Here is a 20,990-nt window from a genome sequence, read left to right as displayed (position 1 = left end):
AATGAGATTTTTACGATTAAAATGACATCAAATACGATATAATCCGAATAATTTTTATTTAGATAAGGAACATAATTTTTTATCTGATTTTTAAATTTGTATCTAATTACAATTTATCCAAATAATGTCGCGTTTTTTTGTCATTTCATTTGCAGAAATCTTATTAATCAAATAGAATTACGTTCAAAAATATAAGAAATATAAAAATTTTATAAAAGTTTTTATATATTCAATAAATGCGCTCCGTTTGACACTATTTTCGCTCCGAAGCGTTTAGAGGATAAATGAGGGTGAAAAATCTTTTTCTTCGAGCGAAAATAGCTTTAAGTGGAGCGTATTTATGTTATATGTGTTTATTTTCAAAAGACTTGTAGTATTAATTATCTTATTATTCTAATTACTTATGTTTATATAAATTTGTATATAATCGCTTTTAATGTGCATCGGTGCGCATTAGTGCATCCAACTAAATTTAAAAATTAAAAAATTAATTAAATAATATAATTAATAATTAATTAATATGGATCAATTTATAATATTTATTAATTAATTTATTTATTAATATCAAATATTTATTAAACGATTAATGTATCACGGAGGTTATCGTTATGTTAATTAATGGATTTTACGATTCGATCATTTTATAGTACGGTCTTAATTTAAATTATATCTAGATCGTTGAAAAGTCAAATGATATAGCACCTTGATAATTTTGTTTCGAGAATAAGAAAAAAGTGAAAACGTTTATTTGATTTATTGTAAATATCTTCTACGCGAAAGCATTTATTTAATTTATTGTAAATATCTTCTACCTGTTATACTTAAAAAATAGGGAAAAAATTATTAAGAAAATTGACCGAAGGAAATTTATTTTTCATTTCACATACGTGTATATGTACATAAAAGTAATTCAATAATAACTTATTATTGCTGGCCGTTGTATATATTAAAATGACAAAACATCACGCGCAACTAATAAAATATTAATAAATTCATAATATTTCTCCCTTTTTTTATCCACAATTATGGTTTTAGCACGGACACGCACCAACTGGCCGTTTTACCGTGACACCGAAAAGTGAACCTGACCATGTAATTCCGCCGGCTCTAAAATGGATCCAGTTGGCGCTATTGCATTAGCTAGAAAAAGCATCTTTCGAAAACGGTGGCGTGGCCCCTCTCAGGCTTCTCTCTGATATCATACATCGCTGATATCTCATTCTGTTTTATATTTTAAATATAATAAAATGCAGTTAATTTAAACGCACGTATAATGTGATTTTGCTTTTGATAATATATGAAAAGTGCAGCAAAACGAACTGTCATAATATTGCACTTTAGAACTTTCTCTACTGGAAACTGGAAACGAGATAAATTAGGCGTTGGAGAAAGAAAGAAAGCGAAGAATCATCTGAGTGCAAAAACCTTGTGCTTTGTTTACTTGCTTTCTCATGCGATAATATTTTAACAAAAATGCGTTGAATTTTACGGTAATCGAAACCGTTTTCGTGCATTTCTTATTGAAATAATGAAGCATCGGTAGCGTGCAAAGGCTCAACAAAATAATGCTTGTGGTATCCAAGATAACAACAATATAACCTCTCTCTCTCTCTCTTTGTATTTCTCTTCCACGAATCTGTGAATTTAAGATTGCATTTCAATGTTCTCTTCGCGATCGCTAATCCTTCTCGCGATCGTACACTCGTGAATTTTTTACGATACGATGATCACGCAAGTACTATGTTCGGTGATTGCGGGCGTGGAGAATTCCAAGCTGCTTTGAGGAGCTGTTTACCAAAACATCAGGAAGGATGCCTGGAAGCTGCGCGAGTCTGATTAGATTAATCAGACGACGAGTCGTTCTTGGACTCATCTTCGCTCTGTCGTTGACGTATTGTGCCTTTTCGCTATTACGAAATGAAAAGGTAAGTACATTCGTATCGCCGAGGCTGAATTATCAGCTGATAATCGGGTGACAGCCAGCGTATTGTTCCATACAATTTTTATTACAGAGAAATGTGTCATGTTCTTGTTACAGAAAGATTCATTGAGTCTAGACAGTGATCTTGGCCATATGGATCCTATAATGCTTAATGATAACAATGAAGATTTGATGCCTGATGATAACATGCTTCCAGAAGAGTTAAGTGTATCCAGCAAACCTTTATTATGGCAAATGGAAATACCTGATCGAGCGGATAATACAGGCAATATGGATATGGTCAATTTAAATGAGAACAATGCTTCTACCCAGCCTTGTCGCAATTCTGTTCAAGTGAGCATTTGGTTCAAATGAGTTTATCTTGTTTATTATTTGTTTTTTATTTTATTTTTTGGTATAGCAATTCCATGCAATATATCTTATTTTATTAGGGAAAAGGGTTGATAGTAGATGAACGCGGCATAGTATGTTCAAGACACGAAGTTTTGCCAAATGGATGTTGTACAATGGAGCTGAAACAAGCATCAAAGAATGAAGAGACTTTGTCCATGGCCAAAAAAGAGAGATATAGTTGTAAAACGTGCAATTCTCGAGGATGCTGTACTATTTATGAATATTGCGTCTCTTGTTGCCTGCATCCTGATAAGGTAGATACTTATCGATTTTATAAGCTTGTTTTTCTCAACTGCAATTTGCAGTTATATATTGAAATATAAGAAACTATAGCTACATTTAATGCTCAGGACAGGAAGCTCATAATATTGATAAATTTAAATTCGTAATTAAAATAGATTTATATTTATTTCAGTCAATCCTACAATTAAAAGGTCGAAAGTTAGCTTCCGCGAGGATGCCAAAAGATGATGGGAGACTGCGTATACGTAATCCGGATCGTTTTCAGATTTGCTTAGCCGCCTGTCGAACATCGAGCTCGAGCGTGCGACACGAGAATACTTATAAGGATCCCCTTGCGAAGCATTGTTATGTCCCACAGCCGTTGAATTCTCAGCGACATCGACGCAATTTTAATTCATTAAATAATAACGGCGACAATCCCGCCGTTGTCGTTACTTCTTCTTCTGTAGTGATGTTATTTACCCACTTTTTTCCCGAATGTTATACCTTATATTGTCCATTAAATGAATCCCATGTTGACCTCTCTTTCTATATTAATATTATTTCTATCGAAACTATGTTAACGTTTTATGCCCGATTATTATCCCTGCTTTGAGATACAATAGTTCGACCTTTAAACGTTTATAAAGAAGATTGAATGCCGCGTACAAGCGTAGATTTGACACGCCATATTTTATATTTATTTCAGTCAATCCTACAATTAAAAGGTCGAAAGTTAGCTTCCGCGAGGATGCCAAAAGATGATGGGAGACTGCGTATACGTAATCCGGATCGTTTTCAGATTTGCTTAGCCGCCTGTCGAACATCGAGCTCGAGCGTGCGACACGAGAATACTTATAAGGATCCCCTTGCGAAGCATTGTTATGTCCCACAGCCGTTGAATTCTCAGCGACATCGACGCAATTTTAATTCATTAAATAATAACGGCGACAATCCCGCCGTTGTCGTTACTTCTTCTTCTGTAGTGATGTTATTTACCCACTTTTTTCCCGAATGTTATACCTTATATTGTCCATTAAATGAATCCCATGTTGACCTCTCTTTCTATATTAATATTATTTCTATCGAAACTATGTTAACGTTTTATGCCCGATTATCCCGTTTTATCCCTGCTTTGAGATACAATAGTTTGACCTTTAAACGTTTATAAAGAAGATTGAATGCCGCGTACAAGCGTAGATTTGACACGCCATATATCCGCGTACGTTAAATCCACATCAGGATATTTTTCCTTCGTGTATTCCAAGACTTCATTTCTGATGGTGTTCTGAATTGGATCGTCCTAAAAATACGTTATTTGTTAAATTTTTTGTGATGGCGGACTTGTATGTCTTTTCTATTTACATACATCGGCCACATTGTAATCCACTGTCGCATAGTGACAGGAGATGGCCCGTCTCGTTCTCTTGGATTTATTGACGCCGGATCCATGAATGAGCAACGGATGAAAGAATACTGTGTCGCCCGATTGCATCTCGAGATTCACCCATCGGTCGATTGAAGGCAAATTCTTCGTAACAGAAAAGAGAGGAAACGTCATTTAATAAAACGATAAAGTTAATATATAAGAGGATAGATAAAAGGATATATCTTACCTGTATTCCGTGATAAAACTTATTTATCTTGCCATCCATATTTAAAGGATAACTGTGTTGGTACAGGCGCTCCGCAGTGTGTGTTCCAGGTGCTACAAAGAGACATCCGTTTTCGGTATCACATGGTTCCATAGCTGTCCACGCGGCCACTATACGTTCGGCTGGACGTATCGGCATATAGTACAGGTCTTGATGTGGCGGATGTCTGCGTATTGCGTTATTTATTTTATCAACTTAATATGAGAAGTATGCTGCTATTAATATTAACTTCAAAGCTTTTCATACGATCACCTTGAACTACCAAATCCAATGTCGGGTGGCTTCGCGATGAGCATACTATGTATCGCTAAAATGTTTGGTCCCGTAAAACACTCAACTATGTCGAGGATTTTCTTGTGCTCGATATAATGACAGAATATCGGATCCCGATTTATGTCTTGTATTTTATTTACCGACTTCCTGTCTTTCACATCATACATCACCACGATTCCGTCTCGTGGAGCTTTGCCTTCGACAATATCATCAAATCTGAGAAGAACAAGTGAAAGAGACAGAATTTCAGTACACAATTTCTGACATATGTAGTCTTCAAAATGGATCTCTTACGATTCTTTTTCGATAAACTAGTATATCGAGATACACATATTGCTTCCCGAGTCAACGTCGCGCCGATGTGATCAATATCAAAGAAAGCTCATATTTGCAATTTACTGTATGCCGGCATTTCAGAGATATCCCGTTTGAATATCCAGATATCAGTCATCTGTGATATCATAGTCGGTTTGCGATATTTGCGTGCGCGTCAATATATCGTTAGCAAATTTACCGAAACATCGGGGATATTTCAGTAACATTGGATTATCAAGCTATATATTCATTGCCGTAGTGTCGACAAAAATTGTTTTGAATTAATGTTTTGGTAATAATTACGAATATTTTCGTTTTGAAAACTTTTTTTTTTTTTTAATACCTACCTATACCTACATATCTATGTATATTGAATAAATGTTTCAGGCGTTTCTAAAAGTTAGCATGCTCAAAGAAAAAAACTAACGCACACATACATATATGTATATATATTATATCCGTTTGGATTTTCTTCATATATAAATTTTCCATTTAGATTTAATTCCCAGCAATTAATTTTTGAAGCAGTCAGAAAGAAACATCGTGATGGTAAAAACTAAATAATACCTTTTGTGGCATTCATTGATCACATCTTGCGGTATAAGGCCAGGAAATACTAAATATCCATTCTTCTCGTAGAACAACCTTTGGTTTATCGTAAGACGATTTAAGATATTTTTTGTGTAGCGCAAAGATTCAACGTTCATTATTCAGTTTTTTATTCAATACAATTGATTCCGATGACTTCTCTTCTCCTCACTGCGGCTATTCTGAAATATATGAAATTTTTTTATTTCGTATAATAAAAATCGCTGTTTTATATTAGAGATACAAATTGTTAAAAACTATTCACTATTAAACGGAGTATTTAATATTTGTCACTAAATAATGCGAGAGAAAGAGAGTGAGTAATTTCCTGGCAAATCCGATTTAAAAAAGTGTATTTGTTTTGATGTCATTCGTTCACAGCTGTAGCTTCATCGAAGATTGATCGATTCAGACAAGGACTACATAACTGTTTATAAAACTATCATTTCAAACTTGTTCTGTGTGCGACACATATTTCCAGAATAATATAAATAATATAAATTTTTATAAATCTACAGATTGATTATAAAAATTAATCTTAATTTGTTTAAAATATTGTAATAATGAGATCTTTTGTCACACATTCTGCTTCAAAAAATATTTCATGACGGCGGATCATGAAATTTCGATAAATGCGATAAATTCTTTAAAGAGTATTCTTTTATTTATTTATACAATGCACAATTTTATCTCTTGTGAAGGAATATAGCGAATTTTACTATCGATATCCCGCCGTCGACTTTGTTCGAAAAGGATCAGTATCTACGAGGTACTGGTACTGGGCTCGTAAAATTGGCCATGATTTTTAGGGGTGGATTTATAGGGATGATGGTAGGGTGTGGGCGAACGTTACGAAATCGCGCGAGCGAAATTGTCTCTGGTACCGCCAGATTTTGCAGCGTGTCGATTTCGCACTCGACTCTATCACCCACCGCGTACTTATACCTGTCGAAACAGATTATGCGCTGTCAATTTACCCTTGACGTTTCCAGACGCGTGTTGATACCAGGTAGTAATCCAATAACTCGGTGGATTGACCCTTTATACGTAGAGCGCCATGAATGACGACGAATAATTATCGGATTCCTTGAGAATTGCGATACGCAAAAAATGGGAATCGGAATAAATTATGGCGCCGATTAATTAAGAAAGAGCTGTTGTCGGTAATATTTATGATATATTAGAGTATCTCGAAACGCGATAGTAAAGGTCCTATCCAGACGGATTTAAGAAATTGATCGATCCATTTCCTTATGCATATGGACCAATCAAATTTTTTTATGCATTGCGACTATACAAATTCGTCTGGATCATTGTCCTAATCATTGTCATCGCAAAGCAAAGAATATCGCACTCGTCGAAGAGAAAGAGAGGGTGTTTATTTCTCCAGGTTTAAATTCGCGGGATAAGATATTAATTGTTGTCATTTGGAAAGGGTTGCGACGGGGAAGCCGGCGATTAAAAAACGACCACGATTCTTGTTTGGCATCCCGGAAGCGCCGATTGCGCGCGTCGATGGACACGTCGCGACGCGCCGACGTGGTCGCTCGCGCCCGTTTCCTCTCTCTCTCTCACGCTCGCTCGATCAGCACGTGGCATCAAAGAGAAGGATATACATCGGGGTGGTCGGTCTTCCCGGCCAAACGACGACGACCCTCGTCCCGTTGTCGTTCATTCGCGCGCGCGGATTCAAGAGTTCGCTCTCCGTGAATGACACATCGTCATCGCGAGCAAATATCCAAATATTTTGCCGCGCGATCGAGTAATATCTTTGAGAGACTGAGTGTACGAGATCTTGCTAAATTCAAAGTGGAGAGATTTGCATCGATCTCCTCTGGATTCTCGATCCTCGGCAGAGGGTAAATATGAAAATCAGTGGCTTTTGAGATTATCTCCAGAGCTTTGAGATGGATACGTCGTTGGGTAAGCTCCAAGTATATCTCTATCTTGTTGAGAATCACGCGGATCCTTCTTAAAGTCTTTAAACTCATTATTATACTTCATTTATATTAATTTTTACATTAACTTTACGAGAAAAAAATAAATAAATTATGCGAAATTGTGCGATGTATTAACACTTTAAGCTTCAGTTTTTAATTACGTAACATGTATATAATTTATTCCGAAAGTATAATTTAGTTTCGAAAATTGCGATAAATTGATGGGAACACCGTACATCAAACATGCCACATAGCTTTGAAAATAAATGAACTGAAAGATTTATACGGCCTTGAAGAAAGTAAACTCTCTCGCCTAATCTACATCCGTTTTAACTCTCGATAGTTTACCTCGTAAAAGTCTAATGTGTAGTAACGCAAAATATATGTATATTAATACATTTTGCGCGCGCGAGAACAGCTTCTATCCACGCTCGTCTCGATGTATTTTTAGCGGAAGCCTACGGCGTCACACAGATTTATACACGTTAACGTGAACAATAAAATTCTCCCGCAAAATCGTTCTCGAAAATTCAAGAGAAACCGATTGGATTGATCCCGCAGCTATTCGCAATAAAAAACTATTATGCAACTTAACAGTCCCCGACTCGACAAAGAGTGTCTCGCGCGACATTTGCCATTTTACCTCGATAAAAATTCCGCATTCATCGAGAGAAACTCTTTGCGGAAATAAAAGCCCCCTCGGCTTCTATTCGTTTGCACGGCATGACGAGATGGTTAATTCTCGAATCGCCGTTCGACGGAAGTCCTCGAGTGATCGGCGGTGGATCTCTCTTCCTTCCCTCTTGCACCCCCTCATCTCTTAACCATATCCGCAACCGCGAGAATAGAAACGAGTTTACGGAGGCAGGCAGACAAAATCGATATACATCGCGTTAATAATGAAGCGGTAAGGTCTATAACCTTCCCTGAGCGAATCGACCTTTCGCGGGGTGATATGAAGATACTCGCGTTCCTATCTCTCTTTACGCGTGGCATTTCCGCAGATTATCCCTCTACTTCCTCCCCATGGAGTCGCTTTTGCCACTTCGTTTTTATATTTCACGTGAGATTCCGACGGATCCGCGTGCGAATATTGTAATCCCCGTGACTCGCGTGACAGCTCTCATCCGACTTTGATGAAAAATGTCACGGATCGAGACAACTGTATTCGCGTACAGTAACATTAGGATATATCGTAACATATTGCAACCCCATATCAGGGGGTTAACTGTTATTATGCAACGTATATTACACGCGGAAGGATTAGTATCGTGCATGCGACGCGCGATTAATTGCGCGAGATATAATTATACGATCCCTCGATACTGTCCGGCCGATCCGCCGATGATGCGTTACACTTTGTATACCAAATGTTGTTACACATTATGTAATTTATCGAAGCAACAAGCGATCCGCGTATTATATCTGCGTTTTTCATTAACTTGAACAGCATGCATATTCGTTCGTGCGCCAATATGGATCTTTTCCACCGTATAAAACCGCATGCAATTCAGAATTGAATATTTGTCATTTAATTTATCAGCAATGGTACGAGATTTGTAAATCAGTTTGCTTAGTTATGTATTTTTTCGAGCGTTTTTAATCGAGCTATAATATTATATGCATTACAACTGTGAGAAATTATTACACATGAACATACGCCATATACGAATAAAATATAAATTTATAAATAAAATATGAATTTATATATCAGAAAATTCTATATTATTCCTTTTTAAATATTTTGTTATGATTTTCCTTTTTCGTTAGAAGTTTATCATGTTTACATCTCGTATTAATTAGTCTGAGATTTTGTAGTTTTCCTTTGATGAGCTGTTGATGTGAAATATAATATACAGGAAACTCACGCTTCGAGGAAGACGGAGGGAGGGAAGGGAAGATGGAGATATGTTTATTCCGCCGTTTATTCTGAATTTACCAAGGTCTGTTGAGATTTCGACCCATTAACTCGCCCTTGATTAGCGATGCTTCGTTAAGCAATCCCTGGTAACATTTACATTTATCCGACAGGAAGGACCATAATATACCCGAGTATACCAAATGTCATGTATCTTTTTTTTTTTTTAGAAGATGTAAATGATGTCGAGATCTCGCTTCGACCTCGAAATTTCAGCGTCGGATAGATTAAAACGCGTACAATTAAAAACAATCAAAAACTATTACACAAAGCTATGCAATTATAATGCAACTGCAATTAAGCTCGAGTAAAAACCGAAACGTTACATTCATTACATTAAATATTCTGCATGCCCTGCAATTATTACACAAGATATTATGTCGGATAATTAAATTTCGAGAATAACAAACTTGTTACGAACAAATTTCCTATGTTCCCATATCATTTATATCTATGTTGAAGTATATTCATATGCGAGCTACAGCTGCATCTGACTTTAGATGTAGAAAGGATTTAATTAGCTTGGAAAGAGCGAGATACCACAAGAGCTTGCACCGTTCTCGCTTAGGAAATCCAACGTGATGTAATTCAAAGAGAGAGAAAGAGAGTTTTATGGGCGAGGAGAGCATAGGATTCCACTTGGCCGACATGCAGGTTCACTTGGCTAGACTCTCCGGCACCTTTGCTTGATAAAGGAACGACGCTCCGTCTCTGCCAAAATCAGTAAAAACTTTATCCAGAGGGATGTTCCTCCTTTGTATAAGACATTTCGCCGATTTCCGCAATAACGGAATCGTTAGCTTAGAAAAAAATGCGGGTTATATTTATGCGGAGATCGTTTCTATCTAAAATAGACAGATAAATTTCGATTTGTATGCAAGAATGTGATTTCCCGCGTGCATTCTGCTCCGACAATTTATATTTTGAACAAGCTTGTGTGTGTGTAAACGCCGGGGATACGCTCGAGGATATGTTCGCGCAATATCTATTTGTTGTCGGAATATGCACATTAAGTGCATTCTTTCACCTTTGAATTGCATCTTGATATTATTTCGAGGAAATATCGTGGATTATTCTGTCACGCGTTTCAAAGAAAGGACACAGTCTTATAATATTTCTTTCTTTCGCGAAAATATATGCGCACAAGCGTATTTAATTTCTCTCATCTTTTCTTTTTTTTTTTTATAAATTAAAAACACATTGCTCTCGACGATCATATCTTGAATTGCGCTACTTTCGCATTACGCTAGCAAAAGTTGTTAGCATTAATCCTTGTCATATTGACTTTTTGCTTGGAATACCTCAGCCGATAATATAAATTCTTCCCTTTGAATCATCTCGCAATCACTAGCGAAATAGAAATACCGCGAATGAAACTTTACATTAAATTTCTCTTGCTAAATGCGCTTAAGTAGAGCTTTACAGCGTTCATATCCTGATTATGAAATATACCGTTGGTCACATGAGCCTCGCAAAATTAAATAATTTTAAAATAGTGCAGTACAAATAAATATTTCTCTATCTCTACGTCTGCCTCTCGTATATCCCTTCAATCTTATAGTTAATGCATCTCAACGACCACAGCTGAATTCTTCTAAGTGAACTCTGAACTCTAAATTTCTAACATTTATAAATATGTTTTCCTCTCTTGAGACTCTATCAAATCGATAATAGATTAAAGGAGTTGTGCAATATATCAAATCTCCAAGATGCTAGATGGTGATAAATCGCGACGATAACTTCGTCGGCAGTTGTAGAGAGAATCGCTAATTCAATATTAAGTAAATAGATTGAATGCCCATAATACATTTCTCTCTTCTCTCAATTTCCCTAAGACACGAAATGTATCATACAGATAATAATATAATAATTATACCACTATTGAGATTAACAAACGGATAAGATTTTATCCATCGCTATATATAACGCACTTAGGAATGATTGAAATATTAATAGCATGGAAAGAGATTGCGTGTCAAGGTGTCGTGTCGGGCTTGTGCTGTCCTGGGCCAAGGTCTCCCATATTTTTTCCCGGATGACCGACGTTTTCAAAGCAGTTTCCTCTGCGTATTTCACGGAGAGCACATGTGAGAGTTTGTTTCACAAACACTCGTGAGCAGCGGTCCGACAAATATCTCGCGCGTTGATTCACGTCACTCGGCCTGTACTTTAAACCGCATTAACGTCGAATTTATCCACACGAGATTTCATTTTGCGAACTACAAACCGCGAAGATCTTATTCGCATGCTGTGACGAACTTTCAGTTGCGAAACGGGATACATCGTTTCAAAGAGAAATTTCTTACGGATGACATATTCCCATCCCGACACGAGATACTTGACAGTCTTCATCGCGACGTAATCCCGAATCAACCATTCGCTTCTTCTCATGTGTTAATTACCTGAATAGCGTGCTCCGTATTACGAGTGAATAATATTAAATATTTATAAATGCATGATGTTTGGATAATTATTTATTATTACGTTTGTTATATACTCGACGTTTGCGAAATATTATTTGTATTGACAATAGATTCCGAGAAAATCTCGCGTTGCTATTATCGAGACGTCGCGAGGAAATCGCAGCGATACGTCGATGTGTACCTTGGGAGAAGCGTGCCAAGGTCACCGGTGGTCGGTGGAGAACGCTTTCCGGAGCCGTGTCGTCTGGTCGCTCCACCGGATCCATCTCCGATCCATCTCGGATTGGATTGTTTCCTAACGCGGAAATTCTTTCTCCTCCACCCGGACCGGAAACCAACGAGTAGATTGCGCGGCCAATGCGGGATGACAAGAGAGATAAAGGCGGGTCGAAAGGAGCACGGTGTATCCTTCTTTACGGCTGACTTGACGAAACTAGGACACGCTATGGAATCGATATGTCAGTCGTCTCGTCCAGTTTCAATTCGGTATTCCGGATCAATACGAACAGTTAGGTCGTGCAAACCGAAGCTTATATCATGTCATTTAAGTGATGGAACGAGTGGGGAAGGGACAAGGAATGCGCGAGTTCTCTAAAATTCCAGATTTGTATCGTCGAGAAATCTATACTTGATTTTGCATAAATGGATTTTGTCGTAAATTCCGTCGTGCGACAAAGATCGATACCGAGGAATGTTTCATATGTTCAACAAGATTTTAACTTTGTCTCAGCAATGTATAATACTTCGCGTTGCGAAATTATAAAATAGAATTACAAATGATTGAGGAGTGACTTTCAATTCAATTTTTCTTAAGAATTCACCCGTGGTTTTAGTTCATCTATTTCAATACGCTTTGTATGCTCTCTGGATTGGCCGGCCGAAGTTAAATTGCTACTACTAAGTCTATATAAAGACCGCTAGAGCTATCAGAGGCCGGGAAAAGTCGAAGCATCCTTCATTGTTTATTTCACTTGAAGCGAAAATGTTTCTCGGACCAAAATAGACTAATGCCTTTATGTGAATCTCTGAGTTTATTTAATTTGTTTGATTACCGCGAGGCGCGACCGCGTCTTCAAGATCCTCTTAAATACTTTCCCTCCCGCGCGTTCGCATTATGGAGAGACGATAATATCAAGCTAATACTAATTTAATTTAATTTGTAATGCCTGAACAAGCAACAATTATCGCGAGATAATTGTTGAGCGGAAACTGAGAATAGCGATCCCTAAAAGGTAATCCTTTGAGCGCAGCTGACGATTCGCGTGGCCGACATCTGTGCAAAACGCGCGAGAGGACGTCCTCGTCGGAGAGATAGAAAAATGAATATATACAGAGCATTATACACGTGGTACCTACTTTGTGTAACCGCGATATTCCTCCGACCTCTTACGTTACAAGCACGAATACCACATTTACCGTGAAATGAAATATACATTATCGATCGGTGTGTAATACTCGGTGGCAACGCGAATACATTAGAATGTTCGTATATTGACACGAGTAAACTTTTATTATTCAACGAAATATTTAATTTCCTTGCAAGGATTATCGGCGCGATCTAATATTCGGTTGCTTCCTATAATTCACTTGAAAACAGGTCGACATGTCGGCGATATTATTTAAAAAATAATCCTAGGATTACGATTACGATCGCGAGGCATGATGGAAAGGCAGTCACGTGAACGCGGCAATCGTAGAAAATAACTCTCCACGAGGACATCGCAATCGCCAGATCAAATATCATAATCTTTATTTTCTTTTCGAGAAAGCCTCTTTCGCCACGCGATCAATTACGAGAAAACGTTTCGTGGGATGTTAAAAATATAGAAAAAATAGCGATAAAACACATATTTGAAAAATTTTCGTTAATCTCGTTAAAACCTGAATTTGTCGATGACACTCGATAGCTTCCAGAAAGAGACACTGTCCTTTACTCTCTCAATATCCTTCTGTATCTCTTTTATCTCACAATCGGCTCATTTCTATTCCCCTCGCTCGTTTGAACAATGTGGGATTCGCCCACGATGTCGTTTAGAAGTGTATCACGTGCCATTGCATAATATTATATAAACCAGACAGCATTATGTGGACCAGACAGCGAGTTGGCACAAAGCCATCGTTAAGAATACGATAAAAACCTGTGTCTTCTCTGTCTCGTGAAAGCGCGAAATCTCGGGATAATAATTCTTTCTTTTCAATCTTTTCTCTCTCTCTCATTTGTTTGGATTCGTCATGAAAATCTTTTGTGGAATTTCTTTTGGCTTTAACTACCACTTTACATATCATGATAAATAACGATATTTCTTTTATTGAGTGATCTATCAAATACAAATATATTTGTACATAAATTATTCCAAAATAACACCAAATGTCTTTTTCATGATATGCTCTTTGACTGTAATTTGTAATCGATTTTTTCTTAACGAAAATATCGAGGTATCAATAGATTTGGAGTTATAAACGAAAGCATGGCTTCGCATATAGATTTCGGAAAATTAAACTACATTCTTCAGATAATTCCGAATGGAATTTACTTTAATAAAATTATAGATCTGAAATTTAATCTCTTTCAAAATTTCTGCTAAGAATTCGCCAAAGAATCTATCATTAAAAGAATATTTGATGATTCTGGAATATCCTAGATATTTCTTTCTTTCTCTTTCTTTTTTAAAATGCAATTTTTTAAAACGCTATTTCTAAAGACAATTAAATACGGACATGTGTGAGACATACGTTTTGAAATTATTTCATGCTCCAAAAGCCTGAAAACACTTTGAGCAGATAACATTTTGCAGTAACGAGTAATTCGATCAAGTCCGAAACCACCGACATGAATCAGACATCATAACTTTCCGCGGTGTATAATTTTCTTCTTTTTCTGGTCCATGCTAGCGAATCGCACCGTTTGCATGATATTCCGCTCCGGCTGCGAACATTCTATCGACGCACGTCGAACTTGTTAAAATAGACACACGAGCGGAAAGAGAACGGGGGGCCTCTCTTCTCTCTTTTTTTTCCCAGAGAGAAAACGTAGCGGACACTTCTTTTCTCTCTCTCCTTCTCCATCTCTGTCACAGCCTCGTTAAGAAACGATCGATTCATCATTCCAGATCGATCCGATAAAAAGAGCAAGGAGCGAGAGAACGAAAAGCGAGAATGTGAGAGGGAAACCGGGTGCGGAACGACTGCGTAATTTTGCTCAAGTTACTTTTGCAGCCGTTGGATCTCTGTTCGATTTTCTCATTATCACAGCCGAGGAAGCGAATCACACGCGTTGTTCGTATCCGTTGAAAATCGAATGAAAATTGAACGACGAATTAAAGTACAACGTAGGTCGACGATAAATTATATCGCGCACACATTATGTCGCCGACATATTAATGATTATTACTTACGGCAAATATAATTAACTATAAGCCACTCGAATGTAGCTATTGTGCAATAAAGATGTTTTTTTTCTTCTTTCGAGAAGAAATAAGCTGTCAGTGGTCTTTGCGGACAAAGAGAAGTAATTAATTAACGCCAGAAACAATCTCAATCGTATGCAAAGTGCAGAGTGTGCAAACGTACGAGCGCCGATTGGGACATGTTAATGCGTTGATTAAGAGAATCGCGACGGTAGAAATCGATTATCAGCAATCTCGTCTCACGCACAAGGGGAGGAGATGTCAATATCCTGTTGTTTTTCGTTCAATATACCAGTTGGCTTTGCAACAGCGACAATTTCCCTATCACCATTCGTTATCGAAATCTGACTTGACGAATCCACTTGTTATCTGGACCAAAAGCCACATTCGGTACTTTATCATCAAAATTAAAATTGTGGCCGGTTAGGCTGCTCCAGCTGACAAACTCGATAAAGTTGGAACAAAGAGCGGCAAGTTATCGATGAGATGGTGAGAAGTATGAAATTTTCGCAATGCTTGTCGAAAAAAACGAGCTAATCTACGGGTTTGTAAAAATGAAAGAACCAAATTTCGTATGTGTTTGTCATGCTACATTGATCACGACCTTTGATCTTAAAAATAATGCCGACGAGTAATAGAAAAGAAAAAAATCGCAGTCTCTAACTAGGCTATTATTCTTTCCACAATTTAAAAAGTGTTACTCGCCTCGAATGGAACTTTCCGAAGTCGTAAGATTATTTTTAATGGGGCGAAAGCTATCCGAGCGATATTTCTCTATTTGCGCGACCTCTGAATTTATGACACATACCGCGTATCGATATCTTCGGTTCGTTACTGAAACGAGAACTTGGAATGTCATCGTCGTCTTTTTCGAATAACGACGCGTCAATCGAGCTTTCCATAACAAAGCGGAGAATATCGCATGTCATAAATCCAAATACAAGTACGTGACAATTTTCGAATAATTAAGAATTCATCACACAGTCGCATTTTCCCCCAATGATGTTGGTATTTACGATCTTTCAAAATAGAGTTTATCATTTCTCCAAATCGGCACGTGTCACGGCCGGTAAAAATATGCGATGAGATGCACGTGAGCGAATCTCTTGAAAATTTCGATATATTTGAGGATCGTTCATAATCCTCTACCATCATTTATCATGCTGGGAAGATAGTGAAGAAAAGTACGATAACGCTCGTTGCGGTGCGATTCTTGAAATCTCCGGTGCAGCTTAAGCTCGAATAGATCCCGCGTTCAAATTTATAATCTGGCTTAGGTACAAGTTTTAACGAGGTATTACGCGTTATTTGATACGTAAGACTCCATAATACGCGCTGATGCTGACAAGCCGCGAACGGCGACTATGATCCGAGATCTTATCTCTTTATCTCTTATCAAACTTTGAATTTGCATAATTTAGAAATTAATCCCGCGCTGTGGTGAAGTGAATAGCCATTCCGGAGGGATATAATCTTCCGGAGATATAATAGTCCCGCATAAGAATCTTCCCTTCAAATCAATTATACGCTTCTCTTTATCCTGGACGTGTGCGATGAAAAGCAGGCGCATACGCGAAGCTGACGTGCGTCGATAAGGCGAGTTTGTCGAGGGAACATTGACATTTTCAGCAATCTTCGCCGACCCTCTTCGCCTGTCCTTCTTGCAAGGATGTCTATTTTTACTTAGGACTTATAACCCTCTCGTATATTTGGCCAAATTCTAAGATGATTTCGGAAACTGCTTCTTCCTTTGAAAGTGAACGGTTTCATTTCCGTATCGCTATTATCGTTTTCGGGGAATTTAAATCTCGAACTCAAATCTCTTCCATTTTCCAAGTAGCTTTCATGGTCCATAAAAAGGCGCGGTAAATTGTAGCCGGCTTTTCTACGCAAATCGGGTAAATTTATCTCTCCATCGCTTGATCGACCAAAGATTCCCCATAGTATTCCTTTCGTCTTTTGCCTCCCCCTCGCAAAACCGCCTATCACCGAGTTATCCCAAAAGACCGATCGATCGCGGCACCCACAGCACCCCTCGCCGATTGACAATGAGAGGAGTGTTTCTCAAGGTTACGACAAATGCGTGACCTTCTTTCAAGGACGAGCGCATGCTCCGTTCGAGTTTCACGGAACGAAACTTTTATAGTTATGTCAAACATGAATATCGAGTATAACCGTAATCAAGAAAATTTGCAAAGTACAAGATTGAAATTATAATTCTTTTGAGAAAAAGAAAAAAAAAAGAAATCGACACATTTTAATTGCGTCATGATCTACCTGCGATCGTTTCAACACGAGATCACTCGACTCGAGATCCTTCCTCTTTTTTCTTCGGAATTTCCTCTCGTTATACCGCGCGATATTTTTTCGAAGATATTGCCTCTAATATATCTATAAAATAAAAATCGATCCTCTAATAATCTATAAAAGATGATACGCGGCCAATGATCGACCCGTTGTGTAATTACGTATTTACGGAGATTTATTTGTATCGCTTCCCTGAATAATTCCACGGGCCTTTTGAAGGTCGGTTGTCGATCGGGCGCGTCCAAGGATTCGTTTCATTATTTACATTTCAGACACCCGTGGGGCAGGACCGGCAGGAGCCTCTTATGATTAGGCGAAGAGTAATGAGATAGTCGTGCGCAAGCGGCTATGCGGCAAACGATATTAATTAAAATCCATTAACGAAGCCAGCTGACGTGCGATATACCATAATGTCGCTCCGGGCCGAGATATATGGCGAAACCGGAGAACACGGTGATCCTGTTCTCTAATTTATCCTGTAGAAGAAAGGGACGTGAGATTAGTCCCAAGTAGTGGGATTATCGTGTTTGTTCTCTTTCTCTTTGTTTTTTAATGCACTCTTCTTTCACGATAATCTGAAATTGGCGAAGGCGTAGTACGTGATAGGTTGTACTAACGATTGCGAGAAGGACTGCCGTGTCTACAGGATATTTATCTCACGAGTTTCACATTGTCGTCCGGCCACTTTCTGGAGATGTCCGCTACCTCCGAGAACAATAAAAACAGAAATAAGGAGCCCACTCCGTTGAAATAATCATCGTGTGGGTAAAACGAGGATGAATTCCCGATCTCTCCGGTAAATCTTTCGGTTTATTCTCATGTTCGAGAATAATGCAGCGGTATATATTCGGATCTTTAAATATAAACACAAGCGTTTCGTGACACGAAAATTTCCCGCGACATCAATAAAAATATCCCACGTTCCAATTTCATTTATGGTAATATGTTCTTTTTTTCTTTTGATTAATTGCCGCGACGAAAAATAACATACTAAATAATGCTTGAATTTATCGAATACGCCTTTCGGTTTCTTAACTTTCATCCTTTCGCGCCGTCTCTTTCTCTTCGCGAATGCTACGAAACGAAACAAAGTATACATACACAACGAACGCTCCGCTTCAGTGAAGTAATAGTTTGCCACAAAGGTCAGAAAGAAGAGAACTTTTAAAGAGAATAAGGACACGAGTAGGCGTAGATATATAGTAGATCGATGAACAACAAACGGTGAACGCCTATTTGCAGTTGGATAATACCGGCAGTCACGGAGAAATATATCTCATCCTTTATTTCCACTAAGCCATCGCTCTCGGCGCCTCTGTTTTGTAATCTTTCACTCTTATCGTGATTTACTTTTGTTGCCTCGTCTCAAATGATTCTTATGTAAGTCCACGATACAAAGAGCAATAACACTAAATTGTTCGCTATGATTAATTAATTGCGTTAGTGCCATTTGAAATGATGACTTCGTGCGTCAGTTCTATTTTTTCATCCGGCGTATGATAAAAAAAGTTGTTATGTACGATAAAAGTTGTTTATGTAAGAAAGATAAAATAAAGAGAATCAAAATTTCTTCTCAAGTCATGCCAATATAGCGTCAAGAGTAAATTGCATGATGCCTCGTCCTCGCCGCCGGCGAACGTAAAAAGATATGACCACTCTGGTCAAAATTAAATATAAAGCAGCAGTTGCTTTTTCCGGAAAAATATTACATACTGCTCTGTATCGTATATATAAAAATGGAAATATAATAAATTAAATTCCGATATAACTCGAATACGAGTCCCCATATTGAAATGATGAATGATGTTTTATACAAAAGACAGATTTTGCATTTGCAATGTTTTTCGTTTCGAACACATTCGATTGTGAAAAATAATCGACGTATCTCTATCACTAAAGACAAAATGATTTTCCGCACTTTGCGATAAACAGCTCGTATGATTGGCGAAACGTGCTTCTTTTACCTATAATTAATTTGGAAGAAAACTTATCGTGATACGTGACAAATTATTTATCGTGGTACGTTATCGTCCGAGTTGCTATGAAAGCAGCAGCGTACAAAGTTTTAACCGCTACAGCGGTTAATTTTATCTCCGCCTCGAAATTTTGTTCGCGCAGCGAAAACGAGCGAAAGATACGCGAATTTCCGCGCACGTTGCACGTTTAACAGCGAAATTTTTTTCCATGCGGTTTGTCGCTTCTATTATTCGAGACAGATGCGTTAGTTGATTTACCAGAATTATAGTCGACCGGCGTAACGAGCTCGCGAATTAGGAAGAAAGAAGAAAGGACGTCTCGTGCGTAGACAATTCTTGTTGTTTCCGACTTTTACATATACGTCCCTTGATTGGCTAATCTAGCGATAACGCGGGTGATATTATACGCGATATTTTTGCGAAGGAAAATACACACATTACTTCTTTAAGTAAATATGTGTTCTTTATCTTTGTATCAACTTTTCTATTTAAGAGCAGAGTTATTTGCGATATTATGAATAATAATTATAGCGATAAAAATAATTTATGTGCATCATCATGATTATTCATCGAGATATCGTTATCTTGACATCAGATATAAATAAACCGGTCAAATCATAGTTGCCAATAAAGAAAAACAAGAGACTCTAATAACGAGAACTTTACTGTTACTTGGAGACGAGTGTAAACTTGAGTGCAAACTTATTTGCTAATAGAATTTGACTACAACGCCACTCTTGTCAAAATATCAAATAGGCCGCTCGCCCCTTTTGAAACTCTCACTCGCGGCAAAAGTTTCCTCTTTCGTTAATAGAGTACAACGTAGCTTCTATGATGTACCGAACTATCTACCGTGCTGCAGGTCCAATTTAATTTTCCAATAAATAAAACAAATATAAAAATAATATCAGCATAGAGAGTTTGGAGAAAACAATTTGTTCTTTTCCTTTTTCCGTTACTTTACAAAAGATCAAAGAATCATAAATGAATATAATATCTTGTGTTTTCTTCATCAAAATGAAGAACCACGGACGATACAACAAATCGTCGACTTTGAGGGATTCCGGATGCGCGAGCGCTTTTGAGTTATCGATCGTCCGTGGGATCCTTTCGGAGGACCTCAGCGCCGATGTACGAGGTTTTTCCGTTCAACAAGTAAGCGAGATAAGCTCTCCTCCGAAGAGGTGGAGGCTCTGCGATTCGAATCCTCACAATAAATGGTCCCCCGAGGATATCTCCATGTCTCGTTTGCGCGCAACAAGTTACTCGAAGCTATCGCTATATGCATATGTATATAGTTAACTTTTCCACTCCGCAAATCTATTCGGCACAAGATCAATCAGGTTTTCTCTTCAGGATAGTTTAGGAAAAGTTTCGCGCCCTTATATCATCGAACGAAAAATCAATTCCGGCTTTTGAAAAATTGCTAGCTAATCGCTCGACATGCAAATGAAGATAAAAATGCTACTATCATCGTCGCTGCATAAATGCAATGAGACGGAGCGGCGCGGGTTAATTTATCACGAAATGACAGGTTGGGATTAATAGCGAATCCGCGACAGAGCTTCGCGTGCGCATGAATTATGGGATTCTCGTACAAAATTCGCGGTCAGTGGAGCATGAAAAAAAAA

The 20,990-nt window shown here is 37.9% G+C and overlaps 2 protein-coding genes across 3 annotated transcripts; one reads left to right on the top strand and one right to left on the bottom strand.

Moving 5' to 3' along the window:
• The first annotated feature begins 1,186 nt into the window (after positions 1 to 1,186).
• LOC115239581 (UPF0454 protein C12orf49 homolog) lies at positions 1,187 to 3,190 on the top strand. The gene is made up of 4 exons (XM_029814176.1): positions 1,187 to 1,925; positions 2,039 to 2,275; positions 2,374 to 2,589; positions 2,751 to 3,190. The coding sequence occupies exons 1-4, from the start codon at positions 1,812 to 1,814 to the stop codon at positions 3,171 to 3,173; spliced, it is 990 nt and encodes a 329-aa protein (XP_029670036.1). The 5' UTR covers positions 1,187 to 1,811; the 3' UTR covers positions 3,174 to 3,190.
• LOC115239582 (phytanoyl-CoA dioxygenase, peroxisomal-like) lies at positions 2,721 to 5,591 on the bottom strand. Of its 2 annotated transcripts, XM_029814178.1 has the most exons (6): positions 5,368 to 5,591; positions 4,465 to 4,701; positions 4,174 to 4,378; positions 3,927 to 4,088; positions 3,774 to 3,860; positions 2,721 to 3,250 (listed from the first exon to the last, which is right to left on the bottom strand). In XM_029814178.1, the coding sequence occupies exons 1-6, from the start codon at positions 5,505 to 5,507 to the stop codon at positions 3,200 to 3,202; spliced, it is 882 nt and encodes a 293-aa protein (XP_029670038.1). In that variant the 5' UTR covers positions 5,508 to 5,591; the 3' UTR covers positions 2,721 to 3,199. The 2 variants fall into 2 exon arrangements, with proteins under 2 accessions (XP_029670038.1, XP_029670037.1); XM_029814177.1 differs by lacking the exon at positions 2,721 to 3,250 and having other exon boundaries at positions 3,251 to 3,860.
• Between the last annotated feature and the right edge of the window lie 15,399 nt (positions 5,592 to 20,990).

This window comes from Formica exsecta, unplaced genomic scaffold (assembly GCF_003651465.1).
Source record: "Formica exsecta isolate Colony F162 unplaced genomic scaffold, ASM365146v1 scaffold3892, whole genome shotgun sequence".
NCBI lineage: Eukaryota > Metazoa > Arthropoda > Insecta > Hymenoptera > Formicidae > Formica > Formica exsecta.
This window is presented reverse-complemented; position numbering and strand designations above follow the sequence as displayed.